The sequence below is a fragment of the Osmia bicornis genome, chromosome 7, assembly GCF_907164935.1.
Source record: "Osmia bicornis bicornis chromosome 7, iOsmBic2.1, whole genome shotgun sequence".
NCBI lineage: Eukaryota > Metazoa > Arthropoda > Insecta > Hymenoptera > Megachilidae > Osmia > Osmia bicornis.
The window spans coordinates 4,400,771-4,419,767 of NC_060222.1; the positions used below are offsets into that span (position 1 = coordinate 4,400,771).

An 18,997-nucleotide genomic window follows, 5' to 3' on the forward strand; every position below is an offset into this window, starting at 1 on the left:
CGCGGACGCGTTAAAACGCGGCTCGCGATGGCTTTACGATAGACATCGATATTTTGTTTCGTCGAATTTATTGGATTGATAAGCTAATGCTTGGATTCTGACGGGAGGGGGTTAATAAACAAGCAACGCGATAAAAGCGAACGGACGAGTGCCCGATGACGTTTCGAGCTTGCAATTTGCTTCGATATGTCAGCTTCATTTTAACGTTCTACTGTCGACGGGAAATGAATGGTGTGTTTGCTGTATGATTCAAAAATACCAGTATCGTTAATCGTATTATCCAATTCCCACCACCCCGGTCGCGGGATTTTCTACCCTTATATTTTCTAATCAAACGCTTACGTCTGCACAGCTAAAAGATAATAAATATCGAAATCGATGCGTTACTCGGACGTGTTCGTGCAACAGCGTATTCACAGTCGAAATAAATAAAAATTATAGAGTACCGTAAACATTTGTTTTAAAACATAGTTTATCGCGAGTGAAATATTCAAAGATAACATTTTCTCGTATGAAGGATATTAATATGCAAACATAATTTTTTCAAATTACCACCACAGAAAATTTCTCGTTATTCTAAATAAAGAGGGCATTATTTTTAACGCGACACGTGAAAATGATACAGTAAATGTACTGGAAGGATTTACAAGGATTTTAACGCGGTACTTAAAGCATTAACCGTGAAAATACTGTTCTGCTCGATTACTTTTGTCCGCCAATATATTTTACTCCGTAGACGGACAAAAAGTGACAAAGAAGAGCTTCTAGTCCAGAGAGCTGTACAAAAAAAGGAACGTACCGGAAACAAAGGGAGCCATTGTAATTCGTCGGACATGGTGTTTAATGGCTATCGTAGAAACCTTTAATCGGCTTCTGTTATCTGAATCTATCTGACGGGAAAGTGCTCGTGTAAATCACGATTACAAAACGATTTAATTAGAGAGATCGATCGCGGTCGAGCTGATTGCTAGGCTGAACAGCAGAATCGATTCGCTATTCGACCCTAAGTAGCTACTTTCGAAGGAATCGTTTCGTTAAGGTCGATTGTACACTCGAAAATTCAGTACCTTGCAATATTTTCCTCGGATAAGTAGAATTGCAAAGTCACCCTTTTACACACCTAAAGAATCCTAACTCGAAAGTTTAGATTATGATTTCATGTACCATTGTTAACCCTTTCGTTGCATACAATTCTCATTCCATTGAAGTAGCTAAAATTCTCGAAGCATTTAACGCACGCGAATAGTTGCAATGATGCCTGCCGGCAATTATACGGTAAAAGGCGTTGCCGAAAGGATTTCGTTGGATTTTCTTTGTTTGCATAATTTATGTTGCCTCTCGACGCTTTGTTCTTGTTTCCGATCTCTACTGAGCGCACTTTACGTTATATTATGGAAATTCCTCGGCATTAGTTAAATGTGTATCGAAGTTAAATGACGAGGATTTTCGTGGATCAAAATCGAAGGAACTTTATAAGCTGATTCGAAACATCACCAACCATGCAGAACCGTCAAGAGAAGGTTTCCTTTTTATTAAGCTCTCTAATGGTTTCTCCGCTATCTTTGAGCCGGTATTTGAGTTCGCTTAATTTGTTAGCTAACGTCAAATAAGCCGAAACGTTTCGAGCGATGATTATGCGAATGGAAGCGTGCAAAAGCGCAAGGGAACAGGTAAACCCGAGCGGCGACGTGGAAATTTCCTTCGTAACTTCGGCTATGCGACTGTTTGCCTGGCCGCCAATAATTTCCGTGACCTGGCCCGCCGACGAAATCCCGAATTAATTGGAACCGCAAATACGTTTCGAGGGACACAGACTAATGAGAATTCGAACCGCCTTCCACCACCCACGCTCGACCCGCGTAGAACGTCTCAGGAGACGAATGGAATGATCCGTCCTGATGGAGACGAATGGCACGATGAATGGATGAAATTGATAGCTGTCTTCGTTATTATTATTATTCTTCCCACGGCAATGTCTTGAATTACGTCACGAATTGTATCAAAATACGAAGATACCGGGATGAAAAGCAGAAGAAACCGGAGAAGTCCATAAAATCAAGGAGGAAACGAGTATTTAATTTCCCGGGAAAACTGATTCATTTCCTTCGCTTCCTTTCGCGTGGAAATTGAAATTCCCCAATACCGGTGAACGTAATTCTAGCGCAATTTCAATACTTTATTCCGTAATTCGTACGCGAATGATTTTTCTTTTTCTATTCATCGTCGGCAGAATCGTCGAAATCGACATACAAAATACTTATTTTCTTTGTACGAAACAAAGAAAGTGTCGGGAGGAATAAAAACGTCGGGACACCTGTTCCGTGAAAGGTGTGCGTAAAATCAATTCTGTCATTTTCGAAATGGATTTGAAAGACGTCTCAAAGTCGCTGACTAAAATCCTTCGTGTTCTCGGTGTAGCCCGGTTCTTTTTTCCCCTCTATCCGAGCGGGAAAGTAACAGAAGTGAAATATTGTAACGCACGGTGGGCCTTTCAAAGTGAAATGCAAATGAAAAGGTAGGCCAGTTAAATGCGAGTACGTTTCAAGTGGTGGAAGAGGAACAGAAAAGAGGATAAAAGAAGCTCGTCTCGCTGTCGATTCTGGGATTACAGTCTCTTGCTTGACGACCCTTTTCACCTTTTCAAAGTATAAAATAGGAGAGGGTCAACCCTTTAACTTGCCCAGAGGTCATCGAATTCGTCTCCACGGTCACCGGTTAAAGCTGCGGTCTCAACCAGACGGTCTTAAAACCCTCGCCGGTGAATGAAAAACAATTTTTCATTCGCAGAAATGAAAAAGCTAAAAAGGAAATACTATTGCAACCGCGGCGGGAGTTAAAAGTGAGCCGCAATTATCCCGCACACAAATTGTCCTGGAGCGCGGACCGTGAACAGGACGAAGAGGATGACATGGAACGATGGGTAACCCCGGGTGTTGCTTTCGGAGAAGGCAACATTCGCGAGATATTTCAATTTACCCCAGGACCCGTAAAGCCGTGGTATTAAGATTCGCAACTGGTCTCTCCCCGGGTCTCCAGCGAACCGTCACCACGGACAGATGCGACATTCCCCAGTATCATTATTCACGGAAACTTAGAAACTAATCGGTTAACTTAAGTTTCTACCCGCTGCCTCGGAAATAACATTCGGCTTCTGTTTAATACACAGCAATAAGTCAGACCCACGATACCATTCTCCGTAGTGTATACGTCCAACACGATTCGATGGCAAAAGCACAGATTATTATGGAGGAATTTTATTCGAAAAGCCCGCGGGCCGTTCCGCGACCTCTTTTCGTTGCGTCATATTGAACTTGTAGCAAAAGTGGTATTGTATCGAGAGCGACCTACTTGAGCGACCAAAGGATCCTAGAAATTTCCTATTTCCTTAGGAAAACCGTCAGGATCAGTGAAAAGTTTTAACAACATCCGTTCGAATTAGCCGTTCGGAGAGCAACAGGGTCGGTGAACCCGAGGTGATGCTGTCTTGTGTGTAAGGGTTGAAACTTTCCCGACACCCAGGCGGCTAATTTACTCTGGATAGCCAGCTCGTAACCTTAGCCAATTCCTGAGATTCTCGACGCTTTTGGTCAGCGAGAATCTCGTACCCTGGAGAATCCCTTTTCCTCTTCGAGAGATAGCGAACCGGCATCGCGGTTAGAAAGATCCCGTGATTCTTCATCGTCGCGTCAGATGCACGTGCGAAACGGCTTAAACCGTGATGCAGTTAATTCGAGTCCTCGTGATTTGTTCGAGGGATCGAACAAGAGCGTCGGGCGACGAGAGGGTCTGACGAGAAAGAGAGGGTAAACAGAAGAGGAAGAAGAGAGGAGGAGAACGGTAAGAGGGCGTGTGCTGGCGTAGAAACGGGCGCGAAATCACAAGTTGCCAAGAGGCATGTAATGTCGTCGGATTTGCAATTCCATTACCGGCTGCCAGCGTATAGGTAAAGGGTGAAAAGGGTGGCGACGCCGACGCTCTCGTCCTCGCTTCTCGACCGTACCTCACATCCCTCTTTCCCAATGTCGCTCACAGTTTCTCTTTTGCTCCTCTCTTCTCCCCCTTTCACCTCTCTACCCATTCTCCTATGCTTCTTCTATCGGCGAATCCGTAGGTTTCACCCTTCAGCTTGTTTCTACTTCCGTTCATCCCTTCACTTTGCTTTTCACCGCCATCGTGTCATACATTAGCTATTAAGCCGGGGATCGAACGGCTCGTAAGAAGCCGAGTGGCTTCTTTCGTCGGTAATTACAGAGTTCCGCTCGTTCCTTAGACAAGCTGGTAGAAGAGGAACGATGGATGACCAGTTTATTGCATTACTCGAACGTTTAAACCCTTTGTGGGGTCCGACGGTGCTTTCCAGTCGCGAGTTATGAAATTCAGAAAATTTCATCCCCCCTCGATAAGGATTTAATACTTTCTATCTAATGAAACGAAACGTTTCGCGATATGTTTCTTATTTCAACCTGCATTTTCTATTATTTCGTTTAGCGAATGACCGGCTACAGTGGCTGATGAATTGGCTCTAAATAAGCTGAATCCTTCGGCAAATTGGATCAAACGTACAGAATAAACAGACCGCAAGGGGTCAATATCTACTTTAGGGTGCAAAGAAATACGTGATCCAATTTCGCTGGTCTGATAACCGATAGCCTGCCACTCTATGTATAGCTACCGTGGTAAAATTCGATCGGGCACTTGGTACGAGTTAATAATGCACCGATGCCGCGAACGACCAACGGCAGCTAGCCGAACGAGCCGCACAGTTTATTGATATATAAAGTAATTAAACGGTCAGGCTGATTTTCGGGCCCTGCGAAACGTGCCGACCGTTCAAGTAAATCTGTTATTAACCGTTATACGCTGAACGCGATAATAATTTGATCTGCATCGATAGCGGCTTAAACGTTGAATCCACTGTGCCCGACGCTTTATTATAATATCCTGCCGGTTATGATCGATACCATCGAATCGGTTTATCGTTTTATGAGGTTTTGATAAATGTATTCGTATCGGGTGTATCTAATATTAGAGGTAGACGAACGATTCGAACGACGAAAGGCTTGACTAATTTTCGATTAATTATAACAGACGCGTTAAACGATAGGTCGATCGGCTCCGAATGTTCCACCGATGTCCAACCTGACGCTATTAACCCCCCGATGTTCCGGCTCCTACAGAGCGTGCAACAACGCGTCGGTTTTGCTCGCGATCCTGTTCAAAACCGCGGATCAGTTTCCAGTCATTTTGAATCGATTCGACAGGAGGGACGCGTGCGCGTTTGATCCGCGACGATCCGGGATTTCGGAAGCAACTATGCCTGCCATACCGTTCCGGTGGAACAAGGACACGTGTAACTCCGCTAGACGTTGCCGGCTAGAGAGGGTTAATTTAACCCCACCTCAGGGTGGTAGAGAGGTGTGGGAAGTCAGGGGGTGAGGCACCGGTGTCACGGATGTATGCTAATGGAGACCTCGGGAGATGTCTAACATCCAGCATCCTGAATTGCCTATACCGGATACGCATGAATCCTCGAATGGTAATGGAATTTAGTAGCGTTACGAATCGACCATTCAGAAATTTATTAGATTACACCGGCTACCTTTGACGTTTCTTTCTTCGAGACACCCCGTTCAGTCGAGCAGAAACGTTCGATGATTGAGTTGGAACGTTCCTGCTGCGCTGCGATCTTGATACACGGGTTCTAAACATATGCAGATGGAAGTTGCAATATATCGCGCGAGAAATCGAAACATTGTAATGCTGATTGCGAGGCTTGATCGTGAGACCGCAGGTGAATGAACTGTTCGTTCCTATTTAGATACCAGTCAGACTAATATCATTTTCATTGATCAAGTAATTCTACCGAAATTTTGTAGAAGCATTTTTAAAGAGCTTACTTCAGCGACCGTCGTTCTTGTCGCGATAAAATGACAAGACTTTCAAGGAACGTCCAACAATTTAATGGAAGTAGACTTTCAGAGAGGAATCTAAAAAGACCAACGTTAATAATGGAATTACGTCTGGTATAAAGGAAATAGGCGAACGGCGATGTCGAAGCTAGCAGAAGCATTAAAAAATAAAACCCGGTCTTCAGGAACTATAAAACGTGAATAAACTGTTGCCGCGGTATTACGTCGCATCCTAAAGAATGGTCGGATCCGCGAGATACTCGCATCCGACTGTGCATACACGAGGTATATCAAAGTTTACCGCGGAACCTACGAATCTTCCTACTCAACGTTCCGGATATCCGGCTCGTTACGTACTCGCAGAGCATCAAGACCGTATCGCGCGGATATATTTATGCAAATTCGGCTAAGCGCGCGCGCTTTTTCGCGATTCGATGCCAGCCAAGTCGAGCGAATCTTTTCTTCTGGATTCGTTCAACGAGATCAGAGTTACGGAGCATGATTTATATAGGTAAACAATAATGTGGGATGCCGGCGGAAAAATTATGGCGTTTCGTCTACCACATGCATGGGTTCTACAGTGTGTCCCGCATAACTGGAAACACTCTATTATTTCCTAAACTAATAAAGACACAAGAAATTGCTTTGGTGGTCATTGCATGGTAAGAGGGGGCAACATTTTGAAGTAGACGAATTTCTTTTTGCATTGTTATTTTCAAAAATATAATGGCAAAGTTTGGTTTTTTAAATGGAACTATACATTTTTCTTTCGATCGTTTAATGTATATTCACAGATCTTATTATATACAATATCGACAAGTCCTGTGATGGACCGCTTGCGAGAAAGGATGGAGTTACACGCGCGACACCTTACGGCCATCACAGGAAAGAGGCCCACAACCCCCACAATAAATTTTGAGATAATTAAACAGCGCTACGTTTCTTCGCCACCGTCGTTCTAAAGGCATCACCTTTACTACCGGTCAGTACGACTTCACAGTCGTGAATCATCTTGAACGACACGATAAAATGACGACAAGGTGGTAATAGGATTTTCGCAGAAATCGCTGATTCATGTAACTAGTTTGTACGTTGACTACGTGCTAGAAATATCCAGCCGATCTGAAAAGGAGGTCGAGCAAACGTACGAAATTTTGCCTTCGGCCCTCGGATACCTTCGGAAAAGTGATTGAATACGAAGGAAATTCGATTGTTGCCTATCGACGTCTTTCAGAACAGAAACGAGAAAATCTGACAAGCGGTAGTTAGCGAACCTTCTTAAAAATTCGAAAGCAATTTTATAAAATCGCGCTGATTATTTGATCTATCGAAATTAGAAGAGGATTTTTCTAATCAGATTATAATTTATCGACAATTCTAAACGGGATCTTTCATGGAAACGGTGAAAAAGGATTTCCAGGACCGAAATAGAATCGAGCTTTTAATAAGCGTTCCAGCTATTTTTAAATGTCTGCTCGAATTACCATATCGCAAGTGAAATTTGCATGAACATTTACATTTTATGGCTCGAACGGTTGGCTATCGCGATTACACAGTACGTTACAAAGTTATTACGGAATTTTTGTGAACGTTAAAAGCAAGAAAGCTGGTCGCTCCGATTGTCGCGTTCAAATTCGTTCGTTTTCCCCCTTTGATCGTCAGAATCTCGGCCTCTTTACCCTTTAAATTCGTTTCCAGTCAAAATACCGTGGACGGTTCGTCGATAATACACATCGAGGAAAGGAGAAACGTCATTCTGACGAGCGGGCAGAATGGGGATCGAAAATCTCCGATAATAAAAGCTTGCTCGTCACGCGAGTTTAATTGGACCGTATCGGTTCTAGCGTGTTTAATTTCCTTCCCCGTGTCGCTTTGTACGCATTCAAAGGAAAACAAATTGAGACGTTCGTTAGAATTACAAAGAAGCATAATTACAGAAGAAAATAGAATTGTCCGGAGACACTTGGTTGCTTTTGTACGACTGAAACGATCGAATCAATCGACGAGGACTGAACGTTTCGTGCCGATTCGTTACGCATTGAATCAACCTTCTCTTTGTACTTATGTATGTATAAATTTCTAACGCTTTGCATGTAAAACGTTATCGTTCCTCTTCGTGTTCTTTTTTTTTCTTTTTTATTTTAATTTCAAGTGAAACACGCCAAATGGCGTTGGTCGAAGTTGGAAAGCCCGTGTAACTAACATTTCGACGTTGAAATGGAAAAACTGAAAAAACGGGTCACAAGGTGTCAGTGTCCCACGATCAATGATTTTAATGGAATCGGGGTCATTCTATTGGATTTGAAATTCGTTCGTGTTTTACACCGTGATCCGCGTGCTTTTGAACGATCGCGTAAAATCTCTGTACACGTCAAAGGCTAATGATTAAAGTTGTACGAATACCAGATAACTATTCGAAACGAAAGAATCGTTGCATTATAATTTCGTGGAACGATTGCGTAACGATTTTACATGTAAAAGAAAATTCACAGAGATATTCAAACAGTGAATAGAAAAATTCGTGGAAATATTTTATACAATATTTTTGTAATATTTCGTACAATATAAAAATGCGATGGTAAAATTTACACAGGAAAAAAATATTCTCCACCGATAACAACTTTATTTATATACAATGGATACTTTTAAAATGTTAATGCATAAAATAATATCGTAGTACTTACCTTTAGACGTCCAGGGAAGTTGAAGCCAACCGGAAGACCACTCGTTAATGTAGAGGGATGATTCACTTCGCTCGTGCGCTAATTAACCACCGGTACACTTCAATTAAAACGCGTTGTTTCAATAAAAATAATTGGAAAGTACAATCACACGCGATACTGTACGTAGCGCGTCTACGACGAAAGACGGAACGCGACTGGTTTTAAATACAGAATATCAACATCGTGAAGTCGCGACGAGGCTCGAACACCGAGGCTGTTTTTGTTTTGGTTTCGGTTTCGACTCGAAAGCTTCTTATCCGCATTCCAACGCGATGGATTAATTCAGTTACCCGAGGACGAACGATAAGAGAAGACGTATTGATAATTAGTAAATCTTTGGGAGGTTAGGAACTCCCCGCGAAGTTACTTCCGGCGACCCCCACTTGTTTCGAGGGACTTGGTAAGTTTGTGATCTTTGATTCACTGTTTGCGAGTAAAAAATACCGTTTATTGATACTTAACACTTTTATTGACCGTATATATTAATCGCAAAGAAAGGCGTTGCGAGTATAGGCACGCGACGCGCGAAGACAATACGCAAATAATGGCGCCAAATGGAGATGCAACTTCAGGGCACCGGATCGGTTGCCGCGCGCTGATTGGCTCCCGGCTAGGGAACTATAGGTAGCCAACGAATAAAAGAATTAAAACATACCGCCCGAGCGATCGAACTACCTGGTCGATGCAAAATCCGATACAGTAATACTGTAGCGAATCTACTTTAATAAAGGTACGTATATTACAATAGCAGAGTATGATCAAAGAGAATAGCTAGAAATATCAGCTTTTTGCACGGTCGGCACCAATATCCTTTTACTCTCGTCTGTTAGCGCGAAACGAGCATACAGATAAGCATAGGAAAAATAACCATCGCATGTTATTTTCAACCAGACGGTGTAGAAATCGTATTGGTTTCAAGAATTTCGATTGTTCCGTGAGCACCAAAAAAAAAAAAATTCAATATCCCGCGGCAACGCAACGTGTTGCGCGCGGATGAAATTGGGAGAAATTTCGAAACGAAACTGCAATTTCAAACATCGCGTCGCTGTTGCGGAATCAACCTCCGAGTTCGTTAGCTCGCAACGGGTCGCGTGTTTCGCGATTGAAAGATGAACATAGTTAAAGCGGTGATCTTTCAATGTCTGTTTCAATTCCAATTCCATCAACGCCGCAGCTATACGCGGGATTTTTTGAATTACTTCGAAATTGTCATTCTTCTTCCTTTCATTTTGATCATCCGCGATTAAGAGAGAATCGTTGGAAGAAAATTAAAGAAACGAGTTTTGCGCGTAGTCGGTATCGCCTCTCATCAACGAACGCGTTAAAGGATTGCGGTCGAAACGATAGAGTGCGAGTAAAGAGCGAAGAAGAAGAGGGGTTGAAGGGGTTGTGGGGGGCGGCGAGGGTGGCCGATGGCGTTGGAAAGGTCGGCCCCGGGCCGATGGAGGGAGGGTTCTGCTAGCCCGGGACGAGTATACCGACTTTATGATGTTTTTTGATGCGCAGCGCGGGGCCACGAGTAGAACGGAAATGAACTCGAGAGTGCTGCTTCCTATCTGCTTTTCAGTCCCGCAATGGAATGGACACAGAAGCACTTTCGTACTCTGTAAAGCTCGGAAATACGCGGGCATACCATTTTCATAGGAGCCGGGGTTGCATTATGAATCGACCGCCTTCATCTCGTTTCGCTGATCACCAGGCCGGTTGCGCACAGCGATGCACGCTTTTCCGTTTTTCTTTTTTCTTTTCCTCTTTTTCGAGGATTAAAACTGCCGCGAATAAACGAAACCTTTTATATTCAACAATTCGGTACACGTTCGTGCACCTAACCGTTCGTCTTCGTGTCTCGTGAATTACGTACCCGGATCAAATATACGCGAGACTTTTCATACGGGCTGTTCCAGCGCTTTTCCCGCTAAAATACGCCACAAAGATCCGGTAATTAAGTCGACTTTTGTGTAAATACGTATCTCTTACAGACACCCTGTATAGCAGGTTTTGAACGTGCACTGCCGTCCATAAGTCACCGGACACTAAAATAGAATACTCTTTTTAAAATTGGACCAAAAGTGTAAACATTAATAATCTAGATGACACGCTTTTGTCGTTTTAATAAAATTACAATTTGTCGCAGTCACGACAAAAATACTGAAGGGCACTTTTTATAATCATCGAGATCGGCGTTTAAAAATTATAAGCAATTGAAGCTAGTGATTTTCATTACAAGCTCAAAGTAAACAATTATAAAAAGTGCCCTTCAGTATTTTTGTAATTTTATTAACACGACAAAAGCACGTCATCTAGAATATTAATTTTTATAGCCTCTCAAAAAATCTCAATTCCAATTTGGTCCAGTGTCCGATGACTTATGGACGACAGCGTACGTGACATAGTCGAGTATATTCGAAGGAATATTCAGGAAAATAGCAGCACAATTTTAGCAGCACGTTGTCCGTGGGAATAACGAAAACTGTACTATCTTGTTCGTCCAAAATACGATGTTGCACTTCCGGTTTGTTCCCTCGGTATCGTTGCAACATTCTTCTTGCCGGACCACGTGTATCGTATAAATTACGATGAGCGAGCAAGAAGTAGGTAACACAATTGCGCGGACCGCATTACGGTTGCCATAACACGGCAGACGTTGTAGAAACTTCAGCGAACCACTGTCGAAACTTCACTTCACATTCCGCTTGCAACGGAAATTTATCACCTTGTAACTACCATTTGTTTACGTCGCTTAAGGGAGCGTTCAGGCAAAAAGGGGTTGAACTCGTGTTACTTGTTTTCATCGAGGTGAAATAACAGAAGGCAGCCAATTCGCGATGGCAAAAGCAACTGGATGTTAATGAGTTTGGATTAAGAAGACTTCGAGTTTGCAAAGAATAATTTCACCTACCTCTATTTATACAGACAGACAGCGAAACCGCCTTCCGTTTCAGAGGATGTTCTCGTTACCGTACTTTGATCAACAGTTTCCATGTAAACTTAACATCTTTTTTTCCCTTCTTTAATGAAGATGTCTGGGAAGCCGTGTTTTCTGGCGTTCCGCAATTCCGTGCAGTACAGTAACTTTGCCCCAAAAATTTCATCCACGAGGGATCGGGACTCTGGTTATTAAGCCGGATAGCAATTACTCTCGAATGTTAACCGCGTTAGATATTCCGTCGTATAAATTCGATGTTGCGTGTGGGAAATTAAAGCGAAACGGTGAACGGTAAAAATCTTTCCAGGCACGTAGGAATTCCGGTGTATTCCGGCTGCACGGGAATCGTGCATTCGAAATGAAAGCGCCTTCGTTCCATTTCGCGGCGAAACGAAGGAAAGGGTGGGAAAATAAAAGAAAACCGGTGAATTATCAAGGGCTGGGTCAACGCGGCCAACGAATTCGAAGATTCTTGGTTTACTCCGTGTAAAACTGGATCGCACTCTGTTCCTGGTCTCTGCTCGATATCAAATATTCCCGTTCGAATTGATATTCCAGAGAAAAAATTCGAATTCGAATCAGCCGGAACGTCAACAGTCGCAGCCAGTGATCCCAAGGGAAGGAAAAAAGTCGACGAAGAAAGACGAACCCTTTCGACACGAGGATTTTCCGGCGGCAAGGGTGGATTGCAAATTACAAGCTGACGAAATATTAACAGGAAATGCCAAGCTGCATGGAGAGAGGCATCAAAATTTCATGACGAGGTAAAGTTTTCGGTGAAACGCGTGGCGATGAAAAATTACATCTTCACCAGACCGTCGAGTGTTTTTATTAAAGGGCTACTTGGATTATTTCTTTCCTCGAAATTTTTTTCTTCCCACTCAAACGTTGCAACCGAGCAATTTTAAAGCTTAACAAGTTTTCAAGCAAAGTCTTGCAAAATCATCGATTCGTTATAATTATTTTACTTTCCAGATTCGAGTACCGAGGCTTTGCTTATGGAATTATTAATACGATTGAAATGTACGATTCAACGATAGCCGGAGATTATTTTTCCATAACGCATTTCGTTTGAGTGGGATGAAATTTCTGGATACGTTCATTAAGTCAGGTAGTGTTTACGTGAACGCATTTACGTTTACGTGCACAGGTAAATCCACATTAAATATTCAATAACAGACAGGGACGGCTTTTTTCAGTCTGAGTATGATTCGACTGAACTCTTTGAGTGCATGCATCTAGCAAATCCGAAAATCCGATTTACTGCGGCAGGTAGCCCGGAACAAGGGCGAACCGAAAATGCAATTTCGCGAGCTTTTACCTAATATTATGACCGCGTACTCGTGCCTAGCGTATTCCCAGAAAATATGGAAAGAGGACTTTACTCTTATCCTTTCCCTCTTTACGTGCCTCTTTGTCTGTGTAAATTCGCACCGCAAAATGTAACCACGCGTCTGGCTGGAACGGTATGAAAGGTTAAATACACACGTTGAACGTTGACGAATGAGACTTTGACGCCTTTTCCTGCTTTTTTTAACAACTAAAGGACGCGAAACGGAATAGCTCTTTGCGTGAAACATCAATTTTTGCTGAAATGCAAACAGCAAAGGGTGTCGTATTGATTTTTGTATAAATCCTGTGTTTTACAGCTAAATCGAACTGCATGTTTCCTCTGGAAACAGTGCCGGTCCTATTTTCGAAACTTATTTGAACCTCGAAGAGAAATCAATTTCAACTTTCACACCTTTTTCTCTATTATCCTACTTTTCCATGATTTCATCGGTCTGATAGTTTTTCCGACACAGAAACGGTGTAATAGCAATTTCTTTGTGTATAAGAGGCAGACGTCGTGAGGCAGTTACATTTTTGCGAGATACGAGAAGCCGATGGAGAATTCAGGTTTTTACCGGGAAAGGGAGAGACAAGGGGTAAGATCGATAGAAAAGAGGGAACAAGATTTCACGAGGCAAAGAATATCTCGATTCATTTTTTACGACGCTCCCGACCCTACGACATTCTTGACAAAGGTAAAGCGTGTCAATCGCAGAAGTAATATCTGAAAGTAGGGTAAGATATAAGAAGTAGCTAAGGGGGGGGATGAAAGGTGTAAAAACGTGGGCGCGATCGTGTGCCTCGTGTCGGGGTAATCTACATGAAAAATTTCCAATTTCATCCGTGCCATCTATCGAAGACGGGTCAGCAAAAAAGCGTCGATATCCGAATAGCAAAAATTCATTTTTCCCGCGCGAAACATTATGGTCACTTTATCGTTGACCGCCGATATATCCCAGAACGATGAGAAAGAATTTAATCTAACCATTAAACTATCCGAGCTGTCGATGAATATTTCGTCAGAAATTCCTTGGCAAAACTGTAGAGCCTGAGTAGCTGGCTGCCTAGATAGATAACACGTGAAATTCACGGTTTGCTTGCTATTGATACGAGGAAAAACTGGAGCATCGCTTATTGAATTGCCGCGAGGTCGTTCGATGAGCATTGCTCGATACTAAAACCGAAACTTCAGTCTTCCCACTAAGCAGATGGAACTACCTAGATGCAGGAAATGAAGTGGAACTTAACGTTCGAGGGAACGAGCGAAGTGATCTCGAAGGATCTTAATGAACCGAAGAGGAAATCTATGATATAGTGTATGTACGTCCTCGGTATTCATTAATTCTTTTCCCCTGACACGTCTCTCTATTGATACCAGATTTTCTATACGACGGCTTTTAACGCAAATCGATTCGACGAAATGGAATATTTCAAAGGAAATTCATTTCCACGGTTAATATGATGCAATTTTTGTTCAGAATTTTCTGTGAAAATGTTCGACAGACGTGTGGCAGTTTAAACGTTTGACGTTTAATGAACGACGAATACCAGGTAACATGCCCGGAGAACTATTCGTGAAATTGACTCGAGAGTGGTTGGAAACTCGTAACGTTGAAACGTTATAATATTTTTATAGTCGGTTTTTACGCTGGATCGAACAAAAGCGATCCATTTGGTTGTACTAGACTTTGTTACGATTACAAAGGGATACGTATTGTCAGATGTCTTTCCATGAGTTTTCAAATACAACTGATTTCCAAAGAAAATGGAACGGTGCATGTTACACCGCCATTTTGTATAACGTGTATATTGATCCTTTCTCTTAAAAAAATAGAAAATGTAATATAATGCGTATTTTACATAATAAACTATAATTCTGTTCGAGCCACGAAAGATAATTATATTTTATTATTTAACCCTTGAACAGCGGAGCCTGTAATCGTGACTCAAACAAGAATATTAATCTAAAGTTAAATGTAGGTATAATTTTTCAAGAAAAGAATTTCATGTATCAGAAAAATAATTTTTAAAGGCACAGCGTGAAATTTGGAAAATTAAAATAATATGAAATGGCTCTCTTCATGGTCCGTCGTCCAAAAATTAAAAAACGCATTGTATTATATTTTTTACAAATTTCTGAACTTCTTTTCGGTAATACCACTTAGAATTTCCCATGCACCGCCGGTAAAGGTTTCCCTTACTCAGGAAACCATTGAAAAAATAAAGAAAAAAGTTCTTACTCCTTTAGAAAAAGGATGAATCATTGTATAAAGTCAACAACTGTATATTTTATCGAACAATAAAAAAGAAAATGATTTTTCCTATCGGTCCTCGATCAGACCGCGACCGTGCCATAAAAATCGTAACGAACATAAGCAACCCGCGGCGTACCGTAAAATAATCATTCTTTCGGGGGAAAAATCGTGCGATTGGCGAACAATAAAATCGCGAACGGCAAGTACCTCAAGAGAGATACAACTGCGCGAACGCATTAATCAATGAAACATCTATCGGGGTCGACTCTTGCCACTTTTGTTCGCGTGTGTTTCGCAGCCGCGAAATCGAATCGTCCTCGGTGAATCCGTAACGACGGCTCGTAAAAAAAAAAAAGAAAAAAAAAACTTGGCATCGTTACCGTGAACCAGAGACAGAAGGGAAGTACGATAGCATCGAAACCGTGTAATATTTGCTCGAACAAATATCGTGACCGGTTTAATAAATACCCGCGTCCTCGTAGCTCGCTGGCCTCCTTCGTACGGTGCCGAGATATAAAGGCTCGCAATAATTTCCACCAAACCTGGCTATTAATTACCTTAACGACCGTGCTTATATGCTTATCCGACCCTCGATCTTGCCGCTTTTCGATTGAAACAAACACCCTCGCGTGTATCGAAATTCCGAAGGAAAATACTGGTGATCTCAGATTCTTGCGCGCCTTGATCCAAGCATTAAGCACACCCACGACGAATATTCTCTCCTGTAAACCGCTTAAATCCCCAGACACCGAGCTTCCACTGATACCTTTCGTTGGCAAAGTAAATTACGTGTAATATCCCGAAAAGAAGCGTAGGAAATCTCTGCGAGACCATAAAGGGGAAGTAACTAAAGTGGAGACCTACCGAAAAAAAAGAAACGAGGACAATTCAATATTTAACAGAAACGAAACAAGCGTCTTCATTTTACCTACGCCCTTTCTCGTTAATTCTACTTAAATGCTAATTCCCTCCAGTTTTCCGAGAATTTCGGCTAGGGGAAACAGGAAAAAACAAACGGAAGCGAAAGTTCAGCCGGCGTCGTTGATAGGGTGCAGAGGTGATGCACTCGAAGAGGTAAACAGGAAACGGGACGAGAGAGAAAGAAAGATAGACGGGATGTGCACGAGGGGGCACGGGGGGTTTACGTGCACGCGAAGCAGGAAAAGCCAGCTCGAGGTATATCGTGATTGGTAGACGAGCCTTCGGCTATGTGGAGCAAGCAGCAAGTGCAACGATGGAAGATATTTGAATTTCAGGGCACAAACCGACCGCCTCTATCAGCAGCCTCCGGCTTGCTGATCTTACGCTCATCCTACGTAGCTTCTCGAGTGCAAGTGTACACGACTGAGAACGTTTTATCCGCTTCGTTGAGATGCTTGGCTACGTTCTTCTTCCTTCTTTATCGGATGACGAACCAATCTTGTTTGGATTCCTGACGAATCCTTGAATATAAATGAATTGAATTGTTGCTGGTATATACACAGTGATTACACCCTGGAAATAAATAAATCCAAATGACGGAAGAAATTGCTTTCGTACCGTGATATTGAAACCTATGGAGGAATCTGGTAATAAAAGAAATCGTGGTGAAGTGTATCACTCGGGTTCGATTTTGCCGACGGAAAATCATTATGTTTCCGTACAAGTGCAACCGATAATCAGCGATGATTCCGCGGATTATTAGCCTCTCACGATGTCGATTGGATCGAGAGAAGGAACGATGAAAGGAAGAAGCGAATGTTTTTGAAAGTACAAAGTAGCAAATTGTTCTCCTCGATAAAAGTCGATGTGCTGAAAATCAGGCCAATGGAATACGGCCCACGGCATTGTTTCCCGACGTAGTTCGGTCATTATCGTTCACCGGTGACGAAGAAAGTCTACCGTGAAAAAACATCGATCGGGATAAAAGCAGCTTCAAGAGGGTCCTTAATTCCTCTTAATCGTTGAACGTGTCTCAAAACTTCTTCGACTGTTTGAAATCGCGAAATCTGGACAAACGATTCCGAAATGTAGCTCGTCTCTTTTGTTTCCCTTTTCAATTCGCCTCTTCTTTACAGGCCATTTACCTCGACTTCCGCTTGATACCGGATACGTCGTAACTCCCGTCAATCTCCTAAAGTACAAGTTGCTTTTGTGTATTTTGTCGACTAATGGAGCCCTGTTGCTTTTTCAGAATCGATCGCGCGACCCTTGGTAAATGTACCGAAACAAGGGCTCTTGCCTCCCGGCAATTAATTAACCCTTTTACGTGAAAAAAGTAGAAAACATAATATAATGCGTTTCTTACATAATAAATTATAATTCTATCTGGAACAAAAAGTATTCGAGGCACGAAAGATAATTATGATAAAGAGCAGAGACTAGGTCCACCGTGACCTACATTAATCTAAAATGAAATGTGCAATTTTTAAAGAAATACGAAATTAAATTAAAAAGGGGCAGTGTGACATTTCGAAAATGAAAATAATAGATTTTTACTTAGGAATTAGATTAGAATTGCAGCTCTCTCCATGGTCCGCCGTCGAAGGGTTACGAAATTCATTACATTACACTTCTTATTCTTTTTCGAAAAGGATCAATTACTGTATACCTTTCTCTAGTTTTATTCTGTTATAATTTTAAGTCAACCTATAAGAGTTCTTACGCATTGCTTTTCTGAATCACAGAGGGTTACTGAAAAAATCACGAAGCATGAGTATAACGAAGATACGTGTCTCTCCAGTTTGTTAATCCTACAGGGACGAGATATTCGGAAACGCGAGTCGTTTCGGTACGGTCCAAGCGTCCGAGAAATCGCTGGTTATTCTACTTGTCCATAATTCATAGCTCACCGCCGTGGCACGCATACGTACGTGCAAAGGTAAATTAACAGGCGGCTAGGTTGTGCTTTAATAATCGCAACGACAGAGTCGTGCCAGCAGGAAATTATTGTTAGTCTTCCTTTCAGGAATGATTTAACAAAGATAGCAGACCAACCCGTCCAGTAAATTACGATGTTTGGAATACTGTACAGAAGCTCTCTCTCTTAGTCACTCTGTCTCATACAACAGCGTTGCTTATATGGATATTCAAAGCAATCGTCCACCAGCGTATCTCGACGAGACGAGAGTTAATTAAATTTTCCATGACGATGTTTAAACGCATCTCGAGCAGCAGGTGAAACTCGAAGCATCTTGTTTGATCAAAGATAAAGCCAGTGCAGAGCTGATTACACAGAAGACTGTGAAAACGTGGTTCCATGCTATCGAAAGATTGCAGCCGAGGTAAAAAGTGTCGATGAAAGGCGGCACGGCAGTAATGTGGCTGCTCACGCGAGGCCTTTTCAAATATTTCAACGTCTAGATGGATGCTTTTCTCTTAAATGAAAAGGGTAAAGTTTAAATGAAAAGCTCGCGTATATAAATCGCGTTGAGGAAAATTTGTTCAACTAAATTTTCTTTACACGGGTCAGTTTGCCGTGCTAATCGTTACATATAGTTTACACGGTGGCTAAAAAGCATAGTATGCAAATCCTCTATTTTTTTGCGGCATAAAGTTATGAAAGGTTGATAAAACATCGTTGCAAAAGTTAGAATTTATAATTTACTGCGAGCCTGTTAATTCCACGACAATGAATGTGTTTTAAATTTCAGATTACCGTATGAACCTCCGAGCACCGCATCGTTAATCACTCGATAAATAAGAGATACCAAACATTGTTCTAATTAATATTCCGTCGATCCTTATCGAGTATTCATGTATTCATAACGCAGCTGTGTACTCCGATGACACTATTTTCGAATTGCAATCGATCGGATTATAAAGACTCCAGCAGAATTTCCTAAAAAATAATAGTTAAAAACCACAAAATAT

At 42.0% G+C, this 18,997-nt stretch overlaps 1 protein-coding gene across 1 annotated transcript in view; it reads left to right on the forward strand.

Annotated features, from left to right (window-relative positions):
• Window positions 1–18,997, forward strand: part of LOC114874060 (pro-resilin-like) — a 45,849-nt gene that overhangs the window by 1,103 nt on the left and 25,749 nt on the right. Inside the window, exon 2 of the mRNA XM_046286534.1 lies at window positions 12,277–12,322. Coding sequence (XP_046142490.1) covers window positions 12,277–12,322 — 46 coding nt within the window. The remainder of the gene's footprint in view (window positions 1–12,276; window positions 12,323–18,997) is intronic.